General features: G+C 45.3%; 1 protein-coding gene across 2 annotated transcripts in view; it reads right to left on the bottom strand.

The window, feature by feature from the left end:
• Positions 1–27,280, bottom strand: part of GOLGA3 (golgin A3) — a 244,995-nt gene that overhangs the window by 134,322 nt on the left and 83,393 nt on the right. For both annotated transcript variants that reach the window (XM_086942740.1, XM_086942739.1), the window contains exons 5-9: positions 25,353–26,044; positions 24,197–24,308; positions 22,433–22,739; positions 6,073–6,275; positions 4,801–4,938 (exon numbers count right to left, since the gene is read on the bottom strand). In XM_086942740.1, the coding sequence (XP_086798866.1) occupies positions 4,801–4,938; positions 6,073–6,275; positions 22,433–22,739; positions 24,197–24,308; positions 25,353–26,044 (1,452 nt within the window). The remainder of the gene's footprint in view (positions 1–4,800; positions 4,939–6,072; positions 6,276–22,432; positions 22,740–24,196; positions 24,309–25,352; positions 26,045–27,280) is intronic.

The raw sequence follows: 27,280 nt of genomic DNA, 5'->3' as shown, positions 1-27,280 counted from the left end.
GTAAATAGATTTAAGTGTGATTTCGCCTTCTGCTTCAATATAGTCAGGTGCCTCTCCCTGATTATCTTGCAGTTCCGGGGCCCCCTCCCATTGAGGTTGATCCACCATACTTGGACTATTAGTGTGAAGGGGATTCTGTAATTCCGGGATCTTCCAAACTGTGCCGAGAGCCTCTACATTTATGGAAGAATCTAGGCTCAGAATATCCTCTTCAAGAGGTAGGTTACCCTTATCTGCCCAGTCACCTGAAAGAGACATCCTCTCGTTCTCATTACCATCATCATTCTCTTCTGACCCTATAGAGACATCTGACATGGAGTAGAATTGACCCCCCCAAACCTACAGATACCCCATTGTTTACAGACATCATCGCTATGTCTCTCTCCTTGTTCTCCTTGTTCTTACTCAGACTGGCGTTGAAGTGCTGCTTATTTACCTGGGAGACTCCATCAGAGCAAACAGAAACACCAAAAGTCTCAGAGCTGCAGATACTATTAGAGACCCTGACTTCTCCTACGGCCTGGCAAAGGTCCTCCAGCTCGTCATCGGTACCTTTTCCATGAGGAGTTCCCAAGTCTACGATTACAGGCGTTACAGGAGTCTGAGGGGGGGTTCAACAATGGGCGCTGCTTAGGAATTGCCCCTGAAACTGATGTCAGCAATACCGTGACCACTACCACTACCTTAATTTGCAGAAGTGGTGAAAGTCTGAGTAGTGATCTTAGGCGCAATCACCCCAGCAGTATATTTTTTTTTAATAAATCAGGTACAATGCACTCTCTTGTACTTCCATTATGGGTACGTGCATTAGAACCAGACTCTGGAGTAACCACAACATTCAGGTTTGCATCGTTGGATAGAGCGCCAGCAGTGGGAGCCGTTACGTTCGGAAGTGCCACCGCGGCTGCTGCAGCATTAGCAGCAGCCTTTACTTTCGCTCCCCTGCCCTTTGGAGCCATGGTACCGTAAAGAAATACCAGACCAGTAAAGAATAAGGGCACACGTATGGCACAAGTATGGCAGCAAGATATGGAGTTATTAGGTATTGTATTTTTCCCCCGCAAAAGATGCCCAGAACTTTCCGGCCCCAAAACAGCACCAGTACCTCAGAGAAAAACAGGGGGGCGGGGCTCCGGTCTTCAGTATTTCTCCCCGCTGCCTACCTGCGAAGCAGGTAAATCACTGTTTTCGCTGACAAGGACGATGGGGGAGAATGGTGGAAGCGCGCCGGAAACCGCCAGAAGCAGCCCCGATAGAACCACGCAGTTTTCACAACACTGCTCACAAGAAAGTGCTACACGGAGCCGCGATTGTGAGCCGCTCACGCCATCAACACGGAGAGACTTCTGCTGGGTCCGAAAAGCTCCTCCGCTGCACCTTCCTCAACCCTCAGCACTTCAGCAGCAGAGCCGCACCTGCAGCTCGTCAGTTGAGGAGAAACCACTGCCGGGTCCGGCGAACTCCTCAGCTCCGTCCGCCAGCAAGAGGGAAGGTCCACCGGCACCAACACCGGCACTCGAGCACACCAAACGGACCAACTCGGTCTCCAGACAGTTTCACCAAATCTTCAAGTTCAATCAAAGCTCAACTCCCTTCGAGTTCGGCAGAAAAAGGAAACGCCAGCTAGCTGGAATAGCTCCGAGTAGGTCAGCTCCGGGTAGGGCACTCCACACGACCTCTCACTCGGCTGCTGGTGCGGCCGCCATCTTGATTAGTCACTTTCTAATGCTTTGAAACCAACAGTGCCCCTTAAGTCATTTTGTTTTCTCTGTCAGGGACACACCTTTATAAATTGTTCTGAAGAATTCTCACCACTGTAGTGGGCCGCCTTCTTCAGCAAGCGGGGTCCAGTTAGAACACCTTCCTGGCGTTCTGCTTGCGGGTCCCAAAGTATCCAACACAAAATCCAAGGTTCTGGAATCTTCGAGACGGTCCTTGAAAGTGTGAAACTTCAATTACGCAATCCACTTGAACAAAACCCTTACAAATCCACTGGTACTCCAGGCTTTAAATTCTTTGTGGGGCTGTCCAGGTGAGCTCTGTTAACCTGTAGCTTGCAGGGAGTTTCCACTCTTGAGTCTTTTGGCAGCAAGGTAATCCACAGGGCTGTAGTTTCAGATGGTGAAGTCTTCATAGGTCAAGCCTTAGAGTTCCTTGCACACAGCAAAAACTTCTTGCTTCATTCAGTTTCAAGCAGCAGACCTGGAGGGCTCTGCCCCTCTCAGATACTGATTCAAAATACTCTGGGTCAAACACCAGGTCACTCCTGACCAATGAGAGCAGGGCAACTCCTCATAGTTAAGACCACATCCTGTGGAGTGTGGCATTAGTTTGTCCCAGAGTGCATCATTCTTCCAAATCCATAATGGCTGATTTCCCAGCAAGGAGGTAAGGGCTGGCTATACACACCCCCTACCATCTGCACATACTTTTCTTAAGCCTAGCCCTGACTCTGGGTCAAGACTGTCATAGTGGACTGAAACCCAGGTCTCCCCTCTGCCTTTGAAGAGAGTAGTTTACGACGCCACGTCCTGGCCTGGCATTCCTGTAGAACAGCACACCGCCCTCCCAGCAACATGGCTAATCCACTTAACTCTGACCAATCAGGGCAGACCACTGAAAGGCTGAATTTGGACTTACAAACAAGAAAGTCTCATAACTTATTGTATGTACACTTTAGGAGAAATGTAACATTATAATATTGTTGGATTTACTACTACCATTCTGGGAAGTCTTTGAATGGTCCGGCTAGTCCTCTCCAATCAATATTTATTAATCAATCACTTCCTACCATGTTAACCTATGGGCCATGGGGTTTACAATAGGGAAAATGACCAGGGACACTTTTCAAGAACCAAGGGCTTATAAAACCATATTTAATAAGTATTTCCCTAATTTCTACAGGACCCCCACCCCCTGTGCAACTAGGGGAGACTTCAGGGGTTCTGAATCTGCAGAAATATTGCAGATCATGCTTACCCAATTCTTCTAGCATCAAAGTCGAATTTGAGCAGCTCTTTAATACAATTTGGGGAGTGAAATGTAAAATTTCACTTTACCCAGGCATATAAAAACTCATTTTTATAAGGGCGCGCCTTATTGATAACTGACCCCCCACCCCTGGGATACCTAGGGGTGACCCTGGGGGTCCCTAATATGCAAAAACATGGTAGGTTTTTCATTTTTAAGGGTCCCTACCCCCAAAGTCGAATTTGGGCACAATTTAAGGTTTAAAAGCTGTCCTGGCCACCATGGATGATTTTAAACTGACCTCAGGCTTCAGCACTGCACACATGCTAGTGCAGAAAATCTTCTGGCCTCTAAACTGCATTGCCCCAGGATACTGGAGACTTCTAGGTAGTTTCAATCCCCTGCCCTATTACATACTAGGGGCTTATGGGGTAGGTCATGCCAATAACAGGGGTACACCTCCATACCATAGTGTAACCTAGTGTATGTTGGGTGTCTTAACTTTATTCTAATGTGTTCCTTTTTACTTGGCACTGGCCCTGGGCCTGGTTAAACAGAGCCCAGGGTCAGTCAGAGTCAGTTACCACTAGTCCCAGTCAGCAAAAAGTTGGGGGGTGCCCAGGGCACAGGATGACTTTGCAACACATTGTTATTGAAATGTATTCATTTTAATATGGAAAACATTTCAAAGTGTGGCTTGAGCAGTGCGTCCTCGATCGGCTTCCAATCTTGATTCTGGTTGCTCTCCCGTTTCATTCGAGCTGGCTTGAGCAGTGCGTAATTGATAGTTTTCCAATCTTGATTCCCGTTGCTCTCCTGTTTCATTCGAGCGGGCTTGAGCAGTGAGTAATCGATCTGTTTCCAATCTTGATTCTCGTTGCTTATTCGTTTGAGAAGAACGGGCTTGAGCAGTGCGTTCTTGATCGGCTTCCAATCATGATTCTCGTTGCTCATTTGTTTGAGAAGAACGGGCTTGAGCAGTTTGTATTCGAATAGCTTCAAATCTTGCTTCCCGTTGCTCGTCTGTTTCTGAAGCTCGTAATGCCTTTTTCTTTCGTGCTTCTGATGTAGATTGACCAATCCATTTCCGTTTGGAGGTCATAACTGTCGACGCTGTTTGCAAATTCGCTGTCTATTTCAATATTCCTAGGATTATGAGGGCCCTGGGGGGCCGATATATAAAAAAAATTTATGCCAGAAACCTTCGCGGGAGTGTACTCAACAACTTCCCAAAGTTTCATGGGGATCAGATGAATGATGTAGTAATGCATAAAGGACAAACAGACAGACAGACATTCTATTTTTTATATATATATATATATATATATCGATACAATGTCAAGTATTTTTCAAAATAACCCCAAAAAAATCAACAACAAAAAAATCAATAGAGGGCCTCTCACGTGTAATGAATACAGTCTCTCCAAAAGCTGCCAATTCTTTGAATACATAAGTAGTAAGTAGTTACTTGCAAAGCAAATAACAAAGCTCCATGTTAGTTTCTTGTAAAGCAAATAACAGAATTCCTAGGTTGCCTCTGAGTGGAGAGCAGGGGATGAGGATAAGATAGCTGAGGGGAAATTAACTGAGGGGAAAGCCTTTTGCATAGAAAGAGCTTCCCACCAACACTGAAAACACTATAGATCAAAGTGTTATATTATGCCTTTTGCGGAGATCTGTCAGCAACCTTCAGGTCATAGCACAGAACCTCCATGCTGTGAATCCAGTCTTAACATTTTACAATGAATACGGAGTATGCGGAGTATGGAAGAAGAACATTTGAGGCAGCAGTTATCATGAATTGAGACAATTATTATGTTTTTCATTTACCTCAATGTTTTGCAGCTGTGATGCAATGCGCTCTTTTTCTTTGATGGACCGATGCTGTGTTTCCGTCAGTTGATGAGATAAAGATACATTCTCTATTTTGAGATGCTCCACTACTCCTGCCTGGGTCATCTGCCCTGCCTGAGGAAACGTGGGAGAGAGAAAACACATAAAATAGAAGGAAGAAAAGACACCATTGAGGATCAATCATTAAAGTCTAAAAGGAACATCATTTTTAACGACAAAAATTCCTATTTATAAAATATTACATGACTTAGAATCGAGTAACCATTCAGGAAAACGGTAACCATAACAATTGTTTTGTGCACAGCTTGATAAAGTTCTATAAACCACATGGGTGAATTTGTGTGCATGAACAGGTCAAGAATAATGAGGACTGAGGGCAAGATGACGTGTATGGTAAGATAAGGTGTAGGATGAATATGCATTGAGGGTTTGGAATGTTGTGGGTTTTTTATGAAACTTAGTGGACATTGCCTGTTTGCTGGGAGGCAGTGCCAGACGTAGGGGATGCTGTTTGGAGGTACGCACTGCTGAACTGGGTCAGTGTGTTTGTGGCGATAGTCCTGTTCCTGCAGTGTGACTCTGGGTGCGGCAGCCTCTGCAGAGTCGGAGAAACATAGGTGCTCAGTTTGTAAGTGTGTTAGTTTGGGGAGGTAATGCAGAATGAATAGGTGCTCCTGTTCTCCTTGGGGGTTGCCAGACAGACAGCGTTGATGAGTAATAGGGGGCTGGCAGATAGGCAATGAGGACAGTGCTGTTGAGAAGGCATCCAAGTGTCTTACGCATACTGCTATCTTTGACTAGCACATTTAGGACCTGTTTGTATACATGATCCTTAAAAGTAGGACAACAGTGAAATTAAACATTCAAAACGGACAAGGCCCTGGTTGGTAGTTTTGTATATGCATTGAGGAAAAGGTAGCTATTGTCTGTGCACTCGTTCCAGGGTGACAAAGAAGAGATATTTATCTTCGCTGCTATGCAGAAAAAAGAGAATAAAAAGGTCAAATAAGTTTCTGAAGGATTACGTCGCAGCATGGATATTGTGGTACATGTAAATTTGAAGCGGTCAGCGAGAAGGGCTTTTGGTTGCAGATAGTCTTTTCCAGACTAATTTGAAATTAATTCATTTTGGTGCCATTCAAAGCAGTGGAGAGGTCATTGGTTAGCACATGCGCATCTTACAAGAAGCCGGGCAACAGCGTCTCAAACAGTAAGAAAATGGAGAGAGAATTGAAGTCGAATCCATACCTGTATGTTGGCCATCTCACTCTGCAGACGCACCCGAGCCTCCTGTGCCAATGACAGCTGTTGTTGATACCACAGCCGCACTTGCTGGAGCGAAGTTATTTCCACCTGAGATGCTTTCAGTTTGCTGCTCAGGGTGGTCCGATCCAGGAGAACCTGTTGGAGTTCACTCTGTAAAGAGGTCATCTGCTGCCGCAGGTCAAGAACTGGGGGGAAAAAAAGAAAAAATCAAGGGGTTACACAGAGTCTCCTTGGGCCAAAGTGTTCTACTATCATGGGTCAATATTAGGATATTCAGAAAGATACCACCAAAAGATGCAAAGTGGAGAAACATTTTTTAAATCTAAGTCAGACAAGTTATCGTCTGGAAAGTGTGCATACTTCATTTTTAAGGACAAAACTACCGATTTAGAAACAGGTGGATAAAAATGTGAGAACTGTTTTGCCTCTTTTTAAGTTCAGAGGAATGAGATGTAGCGGGAGGCTTGGTGCAATTTGAATATGCAAATCCTACACAACAAATAAGTGCTATTTTGGGAGCTAGACACTCACTTAAGCAAGATCATTGCACTTTTTAGTCGTTGCTTTGCTGGGAGCCTGCCACTGAGAACAGTTTATATTTGGAAAAAACTGTAGGCAATCTTACAGGTTCTCGGCTGGTTTCTACTTCCAGACTTAAAGCCAGTAATGATTTTGAAAGGATGGAAGAGGAACAGATCATAGCATGCACACTCCTCGAGGGTCGCAATACTTTGGTATTAGATTACTAAGAATCCCAGCATTTGGAGATCAGACTTGACTGCCAAACCCAACTCGTGGCTATTATTGAGCAAGTGAGGAGTGCACACTCCCTACCTAATGCTTCAAGCTGCTGTCCTCATGGCTCTAAGGAGATGAAGAGAGGTCTACCATGCCTTGACCAGGAGTGGATGGGGTGGCATAAGCTTCCTGCCTCAAGCTTCTCATTCTAAATCCAGACACTTGAAAAATGTAATGGATATACTGTGCTCAGGAACACAACAACACTTTGTGGAAGGTGAATATTCTCCCATTAACCTACTCCGGAGATGAACTGGAATGCATTGTTAAAATCCTAAACCCCTACAAAGACCATTTAGTAAAGCAGCTTAAGGCTCTCAACCCCAAACAAGCATTGGAAATGCAATAGGTCTCGCATTAGTAAAGTTTGAGCTATTGGTCTTATAAATGACATTTTTTTCTTTTATGAGTTGTTTTTTAAAATAGCTAAATGAATAGCTTTGTCATTTACAATGCCAATAGTTTTCACTTTCACAAATGTGACACCTATAGCATTTGTAATGCAACATGTTTCGTGTTTACGTCACTTAGATGTATTGATATTTTAAATAACAATGGATTTTAACCTTTTTAAATAATTAATACTTAAATAAAAGTGATTGTAATTTATAATGGCAATAGCTTAAATTTTTGTAAATAACTTTAGTGAAGATTATGTTCAGTGTATTTTATTGTGATGAAAATCCAAGAACAGAAGTGAAATATTAACATCTTTTTTGACATTTGTAATAAAGCTTGAAACATTGAGAGAACATATTTGAACCAGTGACGCTGTGGTGATGCTGAGTGATGCTGTGGTTGCGCTGAGTGATGCTGTGGTTGTGCTGAGTGATGCTGTGGTTGCGCTGAGTGATGCTGTGGTTGCGCTGAGTGATGCTGTGGTTGCGCTGAGTGATGCTGTGGTTGCGCTGAGTGATGCTGTGGTTGCGCTGAGTGATGCTGTGGTTGCGCTGAGTGATGCTGTTGTTGCGCTGAGTGATGCTGTTGTTGCGCTGAGTGATGCTGCTGTTGCGCTGAGTGATGCTGTGGTGGTGCTGAGTGGTGCTGAGTGGTGCTGTGGTGGTGCGGTTTGATGCTGTGGTGGTGCTGAGTGATGCTGTGGTGGTGCTGAGTGATGCTGTGGTGGTGCTGAGTGATGCTCTGGTGGTGTTGAGTGATACTGTGGTGGTGCTGAGTGATGCTGTGGTGGTGCTGAGTGATGCTGTGCCGTTGAGTGATGCAGTGGCATTGAGCGATGCTGTGGTGTGGAGTAATGCTGTGGCGTTGAGTGATGCTGTGGCTTTGGTTGGTTCTGTGTCGTTGAGTGATGCTGTGGCGTTGACTGATGCTGTGGCCTTGAGTGTTGCTGTGGCCTTGAGTGTTGCTGTGGCCTTGAGTGTTGCTGTGGCCTTGAGTGTTGCTGTGGCCTTGAGTGTTGCTGTGGCCTTGAGTGTTGCTGTGGCCTTGAGTGTTGCTGTGGCCTTGAGTGTTGCTGTGGCCTTGAGTGTTGCTGTGGCCTTGAGTGTTGCTGTGGCCTTGAGTGTTGCTGTGGCCTTGAGGGATGCTGTGGCCTTGAGGGATGCTGTGGCCTTGAGGGATGCTGTGGCCTTGAGGGATGCTGTGGCCTTGAGGGATGCTGTGGCCTTGAGGGATGCTGTGGCATTGACTGATGCTGTGGCCTTGAGTGATGCTGTGGCCTTGAGTGATGCTGTGGCCTTGAGTGATGCTGTGGCCTTGAGTGATGCTGTGGCCTTGAGTGATGCTGTGGCGTAAGCGATGTTGTGGCATTGAGGGATGTTGTGTCTTTGAGTGTTATTGTGGCATTGAGTGGTGTTGTGGCGTTGAGGGGTGTTGATTGATTCTTTGACGTTGACTGATGCTGTGGCGCAGAGTGATGCTGTGGTGCAGAGTGATGTTGCGGGGCAGAGTGATGCTGCGGCGCAGAGTGATGCTGCTGCGCAGAGTGATGCTGCGGCGCAGAGTGATGCTGCGGCGCAGAGTGATGCTGCGGCGCAGAGTGATGCTGCGGTGCAGAGTGATGCTGCGGCGCAGAGTGCTGCTGCGCTGAGTAATGCTGTGGCACAGAGTGATGCTGTGGCGCAGAGTGATGCTGTGGCGCAGAGTGATGCTGTGGCGCAGAGTGATGCTGTGGCGCAGAGTGAGTTGCGGGGCAGAGTGATGCTGCGGGGCAGAGTGATGCTGCGGCGCAGAGTGATGCTGCTGCGCAGAGTGATGCTGCGGCGCAGAGTGATGCTGCGGCGCAGAGTGATGCTGCGGCGCAGAGTGATGCTGCGGCGCAGAGTGATGCTGCGGCGCAGAGTGATGCTGCGGCGCAGAGTGCTGCTGCGCTGAGTAATGCTGTGGCACAGAGTGATGCTGTGGCACAGAGTGATGCTGTGGCGCAGAGTGATGCTGTGGCGCAGAGTGATGCTGTGGCGCAGAGTGATGCTGTGGCGCAGAGTGATGCTGTGGCGCAGAGTGATGCTGTGGCGCAGAGTGATGCTGTGGCGCAGAGTGATGCTGTGGCATTGACTGATGCTGTGGCCTTGAGTGATGCTGTGGCCTTGAGTGATGCTGTGGCCTTGAGTGATGCTGTGGCCTTGAGTGATGCTGTGGCGTAAGCGATGTTGTGGCATTGAGGGATGTTGTGTCTTTGAGTGTTATTGTGGCATTGAGTGGTGTTGTGGCGTTGAGGGGTGTTGATTGATGCTGTGGCGCAGAGTGATGCTGTGGCGCAGAGTGATGCTGTGGGGCAGAGTGATGCTGCGGGGCAGAGTGATGCTGCGGCGCAGAGTGATGCTGCGGCGCAGAGTGATGCTGCGGCGCAGAGTGATGCTGCGGCGCAGAGTGATGCTGCGGCGCAGAGTGATGCTGCGGCGCAGAGTGATGCTGCGGCGCAGAGTGAGGCTGCGGCGCAGAGTGATGCTGCGGCGCAGAGTGATGCTGCGGCGCAGAGTGAGGCTGCGGCGCAGAGTGAGGCTGCGGCGCAGAGTGAGGCTGCGGCGCAGAGTGAGGCTGCGGCGCAGAGTGAGGCTGCGGCGCAGAGTGAGGCTGCGGCGCAGAGTGAGGCTGCGGCGCAGAGTGAGGCTGCGGCGCAGAGTGAGGCTGCGGCGCAGAGTGAGGCTGCGGCGCCGAGTGATGCTGCGGCGCTGAGTGATGCTGCGACTCCGAGTGATGCTGCGGCGCAGAGTGATGCTGTGGCGCAGAGTGATGCTGTGGCGCAGAGTGATGCTGTGGCGCAGAGTGATGCTGTGGCGCAGAGTGATGCTGTGGCGCTGAGTGATGCTGTGGCGCTTGATGCTGTGGCGCTGAGTGATGCTGTAGCGCTGATTGATGCTGTGACGCAGAGTAATGCTGTGACGCAGAGTGATGCAGGGGCGTGGTGTGTTGCTGTGTTATTGAGTGGGGTTGTGGTATTGAATTATTTTGTGGCGTTGAGTGTTGCTGAGTGTTGCTGTGGCGTTGAGTGTTGCTGTGGCCTTGAGGGATGCTGTGGCCTTGAGTGTTGCTGTGGCCTTGAGTGTTGCTGTGGCCTTGAGGGATGCTGTGGCCTTGAGGGATGCTGTGGCCTTGAGGGATGCTGTGGCCTTGAGGGATGCTGTGGCCTTGAGGGATGCTGTGGCCTTGAGGGATGCTGTGGCCTTGAGGGATGCTGCGGCCTTGAGGGATGCTGTGGCCTTGAGTGATGCTGTGTCCTTGAGTGATGCTGTGGCCTTGAGTGATGCTGTGGCCTTGAGTGATGCTGTTGCGTAAGCGATGTTGTGGCATTGAGGTATGTTGTGTCTTTGAGTGTTGTTGTGGCATTGAGTGGTGTTGTGGCGTTGAGGGGTGTTGATTGATTCTTTGACGTTGACTGATGCTGTGGCGCAGAGTGATGCTGTGGTGCAGAGTGATGCTGCGGCGCAGAGTGATGCTGCGGCGCAGAGTGATGCTGCGGCGTAGAGTGATGCTGCGGCGCAGAGCGATGCTGCGGCGCAGAGCGATGCTGCGGCGCAGAGCGATGCTGCGGCGCAGAGCGATGCTGCGGCGCAGAGCGATGCTGCGGCGCAGAGCGATGCTGCGGCGCAGAGCGATGCTGCGGCGCAGAGCGATGCTGCGGCGCAGAGTGATGCTGCGGCGCAGAGTGATGCTGCGGCGCAGAGTGATGCTGTGGCGCAGAGTAAGGCTGCGGCGCAGAGTGAGGCTGCGGCGCAGAGTGAGGCTGCGGCGCAGAGTGAGGCTGCAGCGCAGAGTGAGGCTGCGGCGCAGAGTGAGGCTGCGGCGCAGAGTGAGGCTGCGGCGCAGAGTGATGCTGCGGCGCTGAGTGATGCTGCGACTCTGAGTAATGCTGCGGCGCTGAGTAATGTTCCTTATCTATGTTTTTTTAAGTACTATAACATTTTAAAGCAATACTTATGGAGTGTAAGCTTATACTTTTCAAAACATGTATTTTTTTATCAAAAAGAAATGTTATGTTTTCAATACTATTTGAATGACTATAAAGTAGTATGTATGTTAATTAATGGCAAAGTATACGTATGAAGCCACCTTTATTAATTGTTTTGATTTTTTTGGTTAGTTTGAGCGCAATACTTTATTGTAGTTTTGGAAGAATTGCAATTAGGCTGTGAAGTCTCGTGCTCTTGTGATTACGCACTTTCTTTGTTTTGTGGATTATTCCCGCCATTGTTTAATGGTTTATTTATTTTTCCTTACTTTAGTAACTGCTTTATGTTGTGAATTTGTGTCCTTTAGATGGCTTTGTCCCCTTTTAAATTGTTCTATTACTCGCTGTATATTCAGATGTTTCCCTATTTTGTTTGCATTTATTGTTTTTTTTTAAAAAGTTTTATTTTACAATCCATTTCTGCATTTTGATGTATAAATTGCTGCACTGTCCTCGCGATGCATTAAGTTTTCATTTTTGAATACCTACAAGTGTGTAATCCGATGTTTAGTTATTGAAATAAATGTTGCCTAACGCTATTTAAGTGTGGAGTTGGAGGGTGGATTAGTAGTTGGAGGGTGGAGTTGTAGGGTGGTATTGTAGGTGTAGGGTGGAGTTGGAGGGTGGACTTGGACGGTTTGAGTGTGAGGGTGAGTGGATGTGAGGGTCAGGGTGTGTGATGGTGTGTGAGGGTGAGTGAGGGTGACGGTATGAGTGAGGGTGTGAGGGTTGTGAGGGTGAGGGTGTGTGAGGATGAGGGGGTGAGGGTAAGGGCGTGTGAGTGTGTGTGATGATAGGTGTGGGTGAGTGAGGGTGAGAGTTTGAGGGTGAGTGTTGTGAGCGTGTGAAGGTGAGTGAGGGTGTGCGAGTTTGAAGGTTAAGTGTGTGACTGTGGGTGAGGGTGTATGAGGGGGTGTGAGGTAGAGGGGGTGATGGTGTGTGAGTGTGAGTGTGTGAGGGTGTTGAGGTTGTGAGGGTGAGGGTGTGTTGGTGAGTGATGGTGTGTGAGGGTGTGAGTGTGATTGAGGGTGTGTGAGGTTGTGAGAGGGTGTGAGGGAGGGTGACGGTGAGTGAGGGTGAGGGTGGGTGAGGGTGTGAGTGGGTGTGAGTGTGAGGTGTTGTGATGATGCCTATAAGTGATCATTTTTTCTCCGTGAATATTGTACACTTCAAATGTATTAATGTTGTGAAGCGTTGTTTCAGAAGCTAATAGAGACCTATGTAATGTTGATTGATGCTGGTGTTAGCGCTGAATCAAAAAACAAACACATCAGTAACTTTTTTAATATTATGCATTTAAAAAGTTATCATTTTTTTTGTAAGGTAGACATCAATTCGCAGTGCAAAAGCATCGCTTGCATTAACATAGATCCGCAGTCATTTTGTCTGTGTTTGCTCATTAGAGACAATGTTTACCTCCTTTTAAATTTTCGACCACAGATGCGTATTAATTGTGGCAAAGTATACGTATGAAGCCACCTTTATTAATTGTTTTGGTTTTTTTGGGTAGTTTGAGCGGAATACTTTATTGTAGTTCTGGAAGAATTGCAATTAGGCTGTGAAGTCTTGTGCTCTTGTGATTACGCACTTTCTTTGTTTTGTGGATTATTCCCGCCGTTGTTTAATGGTTTATTTATTTTTCCTTACTTTAGTAACTGCTTTATGTTGTGAATTTGTGTCCTTTAGATGGCTTTGTCCCCTTTTAATTTGTTCTATTACTCGCTGTGTATTCAGATGTTTCCCTATTTTGTTTGAATTTATTGTTTTTTTTAAATTATATTTTACAATCCCTTTCTGCATTTTTATGTATTAATTGCTGCACTGTCCTCGCGATGCATTAAGTTTTCATTTTTGAATACCTACAAGTGTGTAATCTGATGTTTAGTTATTGAAATAAATGTTGCCTAACGCTATTTACGTGTGGAGTTGGAGGGTGGATTCGTAGTTTGAGGGTGGAGTTGTGGGTGGAGTTGTAGGGTGGTATGGTAGTTGGAGGGTGGAGTTGGAGGGTGGACTTGGACGGTGTGAGTGTGAGGGTGAGTGGATGTGAGGGTCAGGAGGTGTGATGGTGTGTGAGGGTGAGTGAGGGTGACGGTGTGAGTATGAGTGAGGGTGTGAGGGTTGTGACGGTGAGGGTGTGAGGGTTGTGACGGTGAGGGGGTGAGGGAAGGTGAGGGTGTGTGAGGATGAGGGGGTGAGGGTAAGGGGGTGTGAGAGTGTGTGATGATAGGTGTGGGTGAGAGTTTGAGGGTGAGTGAGGGTGAGTGTTGTGAGGGTGTGAAGGTGAGTGAGGGTGTGCGAGTTTGAAGGTTGAGTGTGTGACTGTGGGTGAGGGTGAGGGTGTGTGATGGTGAGGGTGTGTGAGGGGGTGTGAGGGTGAGGGGTGATGGAAATGTAGATAGAGGAATTAGCGAAATGGTATGAGCTGAGTGTGCATCCGAAGTTACCTAAAGCAGTAGGGTGGTCGCTTATGGCCTTGTGACGTTGCCTATCATCACTTCTAGCACTGACTGACTCCAATGCCCTCTAATGCAGACCTTATTGCTATGAGGATCTCTGTATCCAGTCATATGACTGGGGATTGTTCTACAGATGAGGAATCTGCAGCATGGTGTGGTGGGTGCATTGGTGGAGCTGTGTGGTGGGTGCATCGGTGGAGCTGTGTGGTGGGTGCATCGGTGGAGCTGTGTGGTGGGTGCATCGGTGGAGCTGTGTGTTGGGTGCATATGTGGAGCTGTGTGGTGGGTGCATATGTGGAGCTGTGTGTTGGGTGCATCTGTGGAGCTGTGTGGTGGGTGCATCTGTGGAGCTGTGTGGTGGGTGCATCTGTGGAGCTGTGTGGTGTATGCCTCGGTGGAGCTGTGTGGTGATAGAGCCTAGAGTCAGAATGTATCAAATGTATGCTGCTGAATGGGAGAGAGGCTGGGTCATTTGTGTTTAAATTCGTTTGCACGTCTTATTTTCTTTGTTTAGGCTGTATGTTTAAAAGGCATGTTGTGAATATAATTTGTGACCGAAATGTAGATAGAGGTGTGGCGAAATGGTATGAGCTGATGTATGCTGCTGAATGGGAGAGAGGATGGGTGATTTGTGTTTAAAGTCAGAGAGAGGCTGGGTGATTTGTGTTTAAATTCCGTCATATAGCTAGAGGTGTGGCGAAATGGTATGAGCTGATGTATGCTGCTGAATGGGAGAGAGGCTGGGTGATTTGTGTTTAAAATCGTTTGCACGTCTTATTTTCTTTGTTTAGGCTGTATGTTTGAAAGGCATGTTGTGAATATAACTTGTGACCGAAATGTAGATGGAGGTGTGGCGAAATGGTATGAGCTGAATGTGCGCCCAAAGTTACCCAAAGCCTGTGGTGAGTGTGTTTATGTGAAATTAATTGGAGAGTGAGGCGCGCATGCTGGAGAGTTTTTGCGTTTAGTATGCAGCTGAATGTTAGATTTGTGTGTGTTAATCGTGTTTTAAGTGTAAGTTGAGGCTGTGGCCACAATGGATCCCTAGCACGCTGTAGAGGGAGGGGGTCCGTAGCACGCTGTAGAGAGAGGGGGTGAAAGAGTAGACATGATGAATGGGAGTGAGTCTGTGTGTTTAATTTTATTTGTACACAAGCATTTTTTAATTAAAGCTAGCCATCCCTCCTGTGACTCGAAGTTGTTATCTTATGATGCAAGCATCTTGCCTATAGTCTGAATGTATCAAATGTATGCTGCTGAATGGGAGAGAGGCTGGGTGATTTGTGTTTAAAGTTGTTTGCACATGTTTTTTAGGCTGTATGAGCGTGCTGAAGAGAAAGGAGAGTGGCGGCCAGGAGGGGAGAGACGGCCTGGCTCCCGTCAAAGTGAAAGCCGTGGGCAGTGAATAAATTAGGGGAGGAGAAATGCCTGAGGCACCGCGCACGCTGGGGATAGCCGTGGGAGGGAGCCTTGTCGCTTTCATGTGCACGCGCTTTTAATGTCAATGCGCTTGCGCATTGAGCTTAAATATCACGGGCACTGCAAGGAATTGCCATGGAATCGCAAGTTGGTTAAAGTCTGTTTAAGCCCCTATAGTCTGGCAAACTCAATGCGCATGCGCATTGACAGACGAGACCTAAAAAAGAAGAAATGAACTCCAAAATCTGACTGTTACTCTGAAACAGAACTCCTTAGTTCACTTCCAAGCATAGTGGCTAGTACTGGAGTTCTGGAGCTGCATAGCTCAGATTTATTGCCCAGAACAAGAGTAGCAAATTCTACCATCTCTCCAAAAAAGAACTGCAGGCCTACTTAAGTGAAGCCCAGGCTTCCATTAAAAACAAAACAACTACCTTAGTAATTAGTATTTGAAAATTATGTATTCCCAATGTTCCTCTGGGTTGTTATTGCCCCCTTTCGATTACACTTTGAAAGCTTAGCTCTCATTCCCACTTGCATAACATCCAGAAAGCAAATTAATTTTTATTTGGTATGATAAAGGTTGAAAAAAGAAGTACTATTGAACACAGACGATTTTTTCGATTCAAAATTCACTCAAAGTACATTCTCTTTGCATCTAAATATGTGTGTGATTAATAGTAGGTACTTTGGTAACACTACATTTCTATGTCAGTTTTAAAGATCATATAAAGTCAGAGTAAGTATACCTAAAATGTCTGCTTATTATAGAGCACTATGGAACGCCTTGCTTCCTACAGCCACTTTCAGAACAACTTGCCACTACACTGGGTTTTTTTTTAAGCGTGAAAGTTTTAAAATCATTAGCTAAAAAAGACAATTTAGTATGTGCTTTAGAAAGGCTAATGTATAATGTCTGAGTCTTCTGGTCTAAGAAGATACATATCTGTGGGGTATTGTGACTGCCACATTTTTTCTGAGACAGATTTCTGCATCAGGTGGACGAGTTTATTTGTTATGGCGCTTTTCGAACCTTCTCAGTCATTAATGTAATTACAAGAGTAAATATGAATGGATCCTTGTATCATTTACATTATGAAGCACAGCAGTATCTCTACTGATGCTGATGACATCAAAGATAATTGACCCTACATGTACTCTAATCCCTACTATTATCGTGTAAATGAGTTGTCTCTAAACTGACATTACGTGGGCATTAAATGATTATGGTTAAATAAATTATGCCTACAAATTAACAGTGATTATCCCAGCCCCTGATCAGTACCATAGCTTGCTCTGAGGAACATGGTGAAGGGCTGATTAGCGTCAATTGTACTGTTCGCTGGGTGGACAAACATTAGGTTCTGAAGAAAGCAGGCGTAGACTTTCTTAGACACTGGACGGTAGATAAGGCCACTACATGGTCCGTGTTATTGAAAACCTTGGCTGAAATAGACTCAAAACTCCTTTTTCCTGATGTAACTTATAACGGTCATGAGACTATTTTCTTTATAGTTAAGAAGAGTGTTAGCACAAACTCCACTATGGCCCGGCAAGTGGTTCAGGGAAATAGGGAAATTGGCAGGCTTTAGATCCTGTTACCTAATTAAAATTTCCAAATTAGGCTATCTGCTAGAAGGAGGGGGGGAGGGGGCAGGGGGGTGAAGGGAGTTGTTGGGGTGGGGGCTAGGGAAGGGGGTGAGGGTGGGAGGGAGTTAACTCCTTCCAGTTCCCTGCAGAGAAATAATAACCTCGCCCCCAAACAGTACGACAAATATGTGCAATTAAAACATGAATGACAAACAGAAGGAATAGATACAGATGATGTTCCTGAATATGGCCCGTTGGAGGGGGAGGAAACTCGTGGGTGAACTAGTGGAAAAGGCGGTTTCCTATACATACAAATCAATCGCCAACAAGGCACCTAATACCTTGCAAACACTCAGAGTACATTGAGAACGAGACTTGGGCGAGCTACATGATAAGGACTGGGAAGAGGCCAGAAGCACCCGAGATCAATGGCAATCAAGTCACAATTGAGGCTATTACAGTACAAAATATTGCACAGAGTATCGACTGCGCAGGGCGGGCGCAATCACCAACATGCTTGAGGTCGTAGAGCAGAGGGGTACATTTTTTCATACGCTTCGGGAGTGCCCAGTTGTTACCACCCACTGGACTGTTGTGGTAGACGAATTATCGAAAATCCTTGCAGTGTCCCCCCAATGGAACCTAAATACATCATACTAGACATCCAAACAGAAGTAGGCATCCAGAGAACCCGACTCCTGTTCTGTAGCTTGGGCCTAGTGGTGGCCAAGAGAGACTTGGCCAAGAAATGGGGGGAACAGAATCGCCAACTTTGGAAGAATGGAGAAGGGGCATGGACATGTATATGATTGCTGAAAAAGTTATATAACAGGCAAGAGGTTGTCCCACGAAGTTTAGGATCTGGGGCCCATGGAGGAAGTAATATGGATTTGATGTAATGGAAGATGCTTATGAAATCCTGAGATTGACTATCAACTTGCACACTATTATAATGCTGTATGTGCTGGGGATAAGCTCCTGTGGCAACAAATGTAACATTAAGGCTATGAAGCTGCCTAAGTGTATGCTTGACCTACGACATGCAGATTCGCCCGAGTTTTACCTTGGTCCAGCCGTACTGCTACACGTACCTGTGATCAACCGCCGACATAAAGTGATGTTATGTTTTTTATGTCTCGCCTTACCAGCGCTCATACGCAGCATAGGAGGGCCTTTAGCCCTTGCGCTTCACCTTTTCAAGCACTGCACTCGTGCTTGTGGCAGCATCCATCTTTGCTGGAGCGAGCAGGGGCGGGACACAAGCACGAGTGCAGTGCTTGAAAAGTGAAGACTATCCCAAGCGTGCGCGCACCACTCGCGGGCTCACCTCCTGCTCTCGCTCTCTCTCACCACCTGGTAGGTCATATCCTGCGGTACACTGTAAGGTTTGCGATGCAAGCCGCGGTGTGGGCTTCCCAGGCACTTGACGAAAATACTCACAGCTTCTACTGAAAGTAGTGGCCATATCGGACTGACAGAATTTTTCAGTAATGTCATGGAAACACCTGACTGATAACCAAAAATACTAACAGGCACTCATAGGTGCCTTTTTCAAATGCTGCGTTGTCAAAAAGTACTGTTGTATTTTGAAAGAGTGACTTACATGTTTCATTTCAAATCTAGTTAAGTATTCAATTCTTATATGTAAAAGTATAATAAACAATAGAAACACATGTTTAGTCAAGCATAAATGGATATAATTGCAAAGCGCTTGACTCTTCTTGTGTATAGGATCCCATAAATCCACATATGTAAGATGGCCGCTACACTTATTTACAGGTAAGTTGCGTTTCCATTTGATGTTCGGCGTGTCCCTGAAATTCTTCCCTCCCAAGATGGCGACTGCACGTGGTAGGGTAGAGTCGAGCATGCGTTCCTGGAATGTGTCTTGTGTCATGGCGGCTCCCTTTGAATAGGCAGAGGTGGATAACATCGTCTGGACTCGCTCTGAAGGTACGGTGAAGGTGCAGTGTTGGTAGAGTAAGGGTCTCTTGGGTCTTCGCCACATTAAAGATGGCGAAAGAGTGTTTAAAGGAGACACTGCACGCCCAATAGTATTCAGTTTGAGACGCTTCCTCCTAGCAGCAGCGATAGTCAGGAAGAGAAAAGGCCACAAAATGTAAACTGAGAGTCGGCATGATTGTAGTCTAGCAGCTGAAATGTATTTTGATTTGTACCCTATTGTATCTGAACTAATTGTACATATGTAACTTCTACTGGAACAGGTGTGTAATATGTAATTATAAATGTAACCGAATTGATACTATTACAACCAAGTGGTGCATGCAATCGAATTTGATTTAGATTTATACTGCAACCTAAATTAGAACAATGATAATAGGAATTGGCCTGATCTTAGTGTTTCCTGGTGCCCTGTTTTTATCGTTCTATAGTATTATTTTATTTTAAATTTAATGAATTGCTATTTAATAAGTGTTCCTCGAATATGTGTGTTAAGTCAACCGAGAAGGATCTTGCTGCTAGTTCCCCTTTAATCTCAACCCGGAACTGTGTAGATATATATATTGTATTGTAATGTTTTAAAATGTATTGTACTGCATTCTTTTAAGGTTGTTTAACCGAAATAAAGAATAATGAAATGAAATGAAAAAGTACTGTTGTATTTTGAAAGAGTGACTTACATGTTTCATTTCAAATCTAGTTAAGTATTCAATTCTTATATGTAAAAGTATAATAAACAATAGAAACAAATGTTTAGTCAAGCATAAATGGATATAATTTCAAAGCGCTTGACTCTTCTTGTGTATAGGATCCCATAAATTCACATATGTAAGATGGCCGCTACACTTATTTACAGGTAAGTTGCGTTTCTATTTGATGTTCGGCATGTCCCTGAAATTCTTCCCTCCCAAGATGGCGACTGCACGTGGTAGGGTAGAGTCGAGCATGCGTTCCTGGAATGTGTCTTGTGTCATGGCGGCTCCCTTTGAATAGGCAGAGGTAGATAACCTCGTCTGGACTCGCTCTGAAGGTACGGTGAAGGTGCAGTGTTGGTAGAGTAAGGGTCTCTGGTAAAGAATGTTGTCCACGATGCGGTTTAGAAAGAGGACACGCTTCAAAGACGAATGGCTTGGAGCGTGGGTGTGCACAGATACCATGGTGGTCTGAGTGACTGCACATGGATCTCAACCATCTGACGTTCATAGCTGAACAGTTTTCAGATTATTTTGTATGACATTTTGGTGCTTTATGGGATACATCATGTAACAACTTGCTGAGTGTCATAACATCCAAGAAACTGGGTACATTTCAGGTATTACTGTAGCACGTTCGATGTTAGGGTCTAGAAGTTACTCTAAGCACTACTTAAGTTCTCATACAAGGTCAGTCATTTACATCCCATTTCTAACATGGTCCGTTCTCCTACATTTTGAGGCTTTAGAGCCCATTCTTCATTGTAAAATGAAAATGGTCAAATGTGCACCTAGATATTACAAGCAACTTTGCAAGTGAGTTACTGAGCGCACACCCAATCTTCTTAACATTGAAAACTGCCGGAAAAAGCTTGTGATGCGAAACTGTAGTGAATGTTGCAACTTTGGAAAGAGGTTTGTGTTTAGTGATGCTTTTAATGCAGTCAGCTGTAGATTATATGACTAGTCCATTCATGGAAATATAAATCCCAAATTTTGTGAAAAAGAATGTCCTTGTGTAACGTAACCGGTGTTCATGTAAAGCACTCCAATACCTTCGGCTCAAGTTCGCACTATATAAATCTTCAAAAAAACAACAACAAAAACCTGGCCCATGACAGGAAGGGAACAATTTGCGCCTCACAGCAATTAATCATGCATTTTCCAACCTTGAGACCCCTCTAAGTGCATTAATTCTCAACTGAATTTTATGCCTTTAATTCACAAGCCATTTTGATTCTCAGAACAATGTGTCTGGCTCAATTATTTTGATTGATGGATAAAGGGAGAGCATCATTATAATTTCAAGGGACTAATTACCAACTGCTGCAAAGTTGGGAGCTTCACTACGCCTGACAAAAAATGACAGGCTAGATAGTACCCTCAGTGGTGCACTGACTGCACTGCTTCGTTTACTTGCGACACCCTACTCGGCAATTCATAAAAATTATATTTGGGTTTGGCTACATTTTTGTTTTGGATTTGGCAGTAAAACAGCAGATGAGAGTTGTTTTGTATAAGTATTTCGCAGAGATTGGTGGACAACGCTCTCAAGTCTGCACAGGTGTTAAGAAAATTGTAAGAACATGAGCACCTTCTTCTTTCAGCTTGCGTTTGTTTTGGTGACCTTTTGGGCCAATTGCAGGACGTCTTGGTCGTGCATGTTAAGGACGTTTATTTATTATTTTCGGAAAGAATACTATTATCTGTTGTGCTCTCAATGAATGGGCAGACAGTACAGTAGAGTAGCCAACTCTATCGACTCCTTGTGTGGTGTTTTTTTGGGGTTTAAAGGTTTTTATTTAGGTATCAAACTGTTGCTACCCCAGCACTTTGTTATGGTCCTTACAGAAAGCGCTGCCCACCATTGTGTTATATTCTGTCTCCAAAAAATAACAGTCTTGCCAGGACTGAGTCCCAGCTGCTATCTGCACTGCTCCATGGATGTAATCAGACCAGATAACAGGAGCACCACAGTAGTTCAGTGGGTTCAGTCAGCATGCCTCCTGTGAGTGACTTAATAACTATTCAGTACAGTACGCTGATCTACCACATACTTTAAAAACATTGCCAAAGCCAATAGCTCTGGCTAAGCACTTATGTGGTCCCAAAGGTGAGACCTATTGGCTATGCCAATGCTTGTTGATTCTTGAAACTGGAAAAATAAAAAACAATATATTTCACTTCCCAAATTCACACCCAGATGGTTGAATTAAGAGGCGGCACACCAGGAAACTGCACAACAGTTTCATTGTGCACCAAAAACTTCAAGGACGATGCGTTCCGGCGTTTGCCTTTGTCAAGTGACTTGACAAAGGCAAACGCCGAAACGCGTCGGCCTTTAAGTTTTTGGTGCACAATAAAACTGTTGTGCAGTTCCCTCGTGTGCCGCTTCTTAATTCAACCATCTGGGTGTGAATGTGGAAAGTGAAATAAAGGAAGTGGCTGCTGCCGCCACTGGCTGGTACCAACGTCGCTAGGAGGGGAGGACCGCTCGAGCAGCGATTTTGTGAAAATATATATATATATTTGAAAGGAGGCTGGACTTTTCATCTCTGCATTGCAATTTTGTTTTCATAGATCTGCTGAAATTGTCTCTTCTGGACTGGGATACACATTTACGAATTAATTTCTTATGTCGATCATGTGCATCCTGCAGTCTCAAGATGGAGAATGTCAAGCTTCAAGAACCATGAATAAATAAAGATCATGTAGCAAATAGGAACTACAATTAGTTGCCGAACTACTGTAAAAGGATACCCAAACAAATTGGGTTCCAGACATCTCACTGAAGTTTTACCAGAGCCCTCCATTACAAAAATGCCTGATTGTTGCTGAACAGTCTTAGAAGTATGGTCAGCATTTCTGAAGGCCACAAACTGAGGAGGGACAAAAAATTAAGCATGAGCAAGAAAAGGCAAACAACAAGGTGGAGCCTATGGCGTTGCAGCATATGGAGCAACATAGAGGGACAAGAGATTCCTTAAGTGCTATGACGGCATTTGGAGATCACTCACCCGTGTTATCCTTCAGTATAATTGTTTTCTGCAAGTCTTCCACTTTTCCCATTAATCTCTGATACTGCTCTTCCGCCACCAGCAAGTCATTGCTGACTGATGCCAAGCTGGCGCTCTTAGCCTCCAGGTTGTTCTGCAGTTCCCCCATTGCCCGTTCCAGGTCCCAGCAGGACTGCTTCAGCGTGCCAACCTCTGAAGTCAGGGAATCCTGCTTCTGTCGGCTGTTCTGACTATCTTCCATTTGAGCCTGCAGCTTCATGTTCAGTGCCGCCAGCTGGGCCTGCAATTCAGTCTTCTCTTTGAGGGCCTGAAGGGAAACGCAGACAAAATCACCACGGAGACCAAACACAGGTTAGTGCATGAAAAGCCCCAGCCACATCCAATCTGGGCAAAATATATACAATTAATATTAACATTACTTTGACTCAAAACACAAAAGCACTTCACTCTCTACCAGTATGAAAGAATACACAGCCGTAAGTTAGTTAAAGGTGGCAATCAGCAGGTGTAATTATTTGGATTGCCCGCAAGATTACTCACAGCCCCCATCTGGCCAACATACTGTGTCTTTTGCTTTGAAGACACTAGCAGATACCATCATAAGGTTGCAATTGGCAGCAGCTATAGCGAGGAATACATGCGAAGAGCTGGCTTTAATAGAGACCATGATGCAGCCACTTCTAACTTACCGCAGATGAGGTTTCCAGTCTCTGAATAAGCTTTCAATGGATACCACTTGCAACCTCTTCCTAGTACACATGGAATAGGTTCCTGTACTGTATATGGAGGATCCTGCTTCCAGGAAGACACACCCACAATCTAGTCACACGTGCCATAAAACTACTCTGATCCCTCCCACCGATCACATTTATGGCTACAACCACAATAAAAGCATTTGGGCCATACCACCAAACAGAAATCTGGCATGCATCACGCACAAGGCTCTACACACCAACTCCCCTGCGCATCTAGCACAGAAGCTCGCAATATCCGGAGGAAGCAGAAACTCTCGATCGGCAAATACCTTCCTACTACGGTTTGCAAGTTTTAAGAAAAAAAAAAACTACAATCGCTCTTTCACCGGGTCTGCTCCAAGAATATGGAACGCCTTCCCGCCTGACATCAGAAGTATCCACTCCTTGGCACGCTTTAAAAAAGAGGCCAAATCCTTCCTCATGGCCAAATTCCTTGGCTAACCTGCTCCACAAGCACCGAGAGACTGATTTCCTTTGTGATACCCTGTTCTATTGTATGATACCCTGTGCTATTGTATGATCCTTGACTCTGTAAAGATCACTGTGTTAATGTATGACCATTTACTCTGAAAATGTTCCTTTATACCTTTTCACCCCCTCCCTCCTTGCACATACCCCTTTGACTCCCTGCCTACCATATGACCCCTGTTTCTGTATTCCCCCCGATTTATTGCTATCATTTTGTCACCGATCTTTCTGTATTACTCTTGAACCTGTAAAGCGCTCAGATACCCTCACGGGTCAAGTTCGCGCTCTATAAAACTTTAAAATAAAATAAATGGAGTACCCCTCACGTCAGACAACATCAGCCGCAGGGTCTGGGGCAGAATACTGCTCCAGTTACTTTCTAACAAGGACACTCATCAATTGGAGAAGGCGTTGTACTAATACACATTCCAGTTTAACACATCAAGGCAATACCATAAGAATACTTTGAACAAATACCAAGTAAGATGCAGGTCCACAGAAACAAACAAAATCAAGACAATGTGTAAATGCCTCAGTGTACCTGGCCGGCTTCGGAGGATAACGATTCCAGTTGCCCTTCCAGCCTCATCTTCTCCTTGAGGACCTGCAGTAGCTCATCATGAGTCCCTGCAATGGAGCTTTCCATGGACACACTGCAGGAGGGACCGGGACAGACATAGGCGACATTATAGGAATGGAATTAGAGAACTTAATGTGGTCAACAATGCAGAAGAGGTTCAAGAGCCTGTTCAGAGAGTCTTTTTCTGTTAATAAACTAGAGGTAAAACAGCACTTCTGTGCACAAATATGCTGTGTGAAATAAATTTTAGATTCAAATCACAGGTGTCATTCTTGAAATGCACAAATGGGTTTCAGCTAACAATGCACACCTATTCCCTCTACAGAGGGACTCCAACTATTCATATGCAGCGTATAAACACAATGTCACATAACTGAACTTTCATTACTCAACAAACTTTGCACTTTCGTCATACTAAACCCGAAGGATCTATTGGACCATGTTGGGATTCTTTCTTTGAATGCACAGTCACAGTTCCATAAGCAGCCGCTTTAAAATCCCAACAACCGTACTAACAATGTGATCTAATTCCTCACCCTCTTCCTTCCCCATTGGAAGTTTGTTATGATTTAAAATCACTTCACCCAATGAGTGTATCTCAAAACTCTATTTATGTTGCATTTTTGGCTGTTTTTGCAGACCTAAGGAAAGCAGGATTCTTTTGCAAACTGCAAAGACTGAAATGTGGACCTGTAAATTTACTGGTAACTCTCCGCCCACTCACCGGACATGATATTAATAAGATACACTGTTAGCTTGCGTCTCTTCTTATTTCCTTTCTTGGATCATTCATGATTTGAAGACACAACTATTCTTGCTAAAGCAGCTGTCGCCTATCACGGGAGGCAGCAGCAAATGCTACTTGTTCAAATGGTTAATTTCTTATTCAGCAGCAAACGAAAATGTATTCACCACACAGGATTTAAGAATATGAATTCTGCATAACATACCAACAGCATAACATTCAAATGCAGCAGGTACCTCTAAACTGCACATTCACTGCCTAATAAGTAATCACCAACAGTTAACCACACATTCCTATTCTACGATACCCAAATTACTGAATAATTGGTGAGGTTCTGACATAAAAAATCTATGAAATGTCCTCTAACTATACCTGCTAGAAATACTGTCTCTTCGGCTTCGCACTTCACCGTTAACTTCTTGCTCCTGGTTCTGTTGCTCTGCTGCAGCTGCCTGAAGTACATCATGCAGCAAAGGGAACTGTCCCATGGCATCCTGGTTGATCTCTTGGCCATTCACAGTGTACGCTGCATCCCGCTTGTACTCCATGGCCATAGAAGAACCATATGCGCCTGTGCCGGCAGACACACTGCTGTAGGTTGAGCTGTCACTTTCATTGCCATCCAGCCTAATTCCGGATTCACTCCCATCAATCTCCGAACTGTTGTCCCAAACTAAGGAAGAGCGTTCCAGTCTCTCATCTGCCTCAGATGTGAAGCTGACCTCAGACACAACAGAAGTCTGACTTCCACTGTTCTGCTTCATAGATCCAGTAGATGAATCTGCGGACGCAAAACTTCTGCTGGAGGGCTCTGCACTTTCTGTTCGGTAGTCTGCAAGTGATCGAATCTTGCTTGATTTGGAAGAACGAGAGCTTTTCTTTTCCTTGGGGGGCACTTGAACTCCAAGGCTGCCTAGTTTAGGCCCACGTGGGACACTGGTTCTCATGTAGGAGTACTCCTTGGTTAAGGCAACTGTGTTGGCCCGTGGAAGGATTTCCGGGTTGTACATCAATTCTGGGTCCAGAGTGCTTGAAAGCCGGTTTTTGGGAGTAGAATGGGTTGACTGAAAGAGATCAGAATGACATAACTTCAGATAAACAGGCTTAGGGAAATAAAAAGTTTAAAGTATCTGCTACGACTGCATTCACCACTGCCAACATGTTTTCTTATGATACAACTGCACAGTGTAGCTTCCCTATGTATGTTGTGATACGGAGCATATTTTTAGCAGATATAATGAATGAGCAAATGACTGGAAATGAGACACTGCACTAGGCATCCTAACAAATTGTGCATGTTTGAAAAGCTATACCTGAATGGCAGAGAAAACACATTCCTCTTTATAGTGGAAAGAAAGTTAGAATGCTGCGTTAGAGGACTCTAAAAGAAGGACAGTAGGACCTTGAATGATCATATATTTCACAATCTTTGATGATTATGGTTGTTTAGTTCGGCAATGAGTATCAAAACCTGGAATGTTAGGATCTCTTCAGTGGATAAGTCCAGGGAACCTCCTAAAGCAGGAGGTCAACTCATTCAGATAAGTGATCTACCTGTTCTAGTCTAGAAATAGCATTGCAATATGAGGCTGCAACTGATTACATAGTCAGTGCCAGGAAGGACAGTCTGTAGACTTCAATGTAGCTTGACAATATAAAAATTACAGAGTATAACAAAGTGTAGAGCTTTAGGAAATAGGAGGGCATGTGTTCTTACAAGCCGATGGAAAAAATGCCTTTCGAAAGGCAACATGCTTTCATTAACCCGTTGACAGCGGCGCGAATTCCGCCGCAGGCGTTTTAATCAGTGGGCGGGGTTCGGACATCGTCCGTCACGTGGGACGGCCAGGCGCCGTCCTCAGCACCGAACGGGTTAAATAAAAGAACAGCACAGCTCTGTGTCTTGTAATTTCCACCTTATCCATGGAAAACCAGACATTCAGATCCTTGCGTAGGTCCTGTGTGTTTTTTGCTTAGTGTTCCTCATTCAAAATGTATCTCCCCGTTTGAACAAACAAGAAACGAACAGCCTACCACAGTTCCTGTCCTCTTCCTATTCGACTCCCTGGAACAAAAGAAGTCTTGGACGTATCTGAGAGTTCCACCTATCCTGCCTGAACTTTTAGCTGAGGAGTGCTGGTGCTCCCTATCATCAGAAGCTTGCACAGACATGGCGTTACCACTTCCAAAACTCGATGCCAGCATGCACCGTTGAACAACCTCAAATGGAGAAAAACAATACAGCACAGTTACTGTAAACGGACATGTACCTAAATTAAAGATGTACGGTTTCATTAATG

Source organism: Lissotriton vulgaris, chromosome 11, assembly GCF_964263255.1.
Source record: "Lissotriton vulgaris chromosome 11, aLisVul1.2, whole genome shotgun sequence".
Taxonomy (NCBI): Eukaryota; Metazoa; Chordata; class Amphibia; order Caudata; family Salamandridae; genus Lissotriton; species Lissotriton vulgaris.
This window is presented reverse-complemented; position numbering and strand designations above follow the sequence as displayed.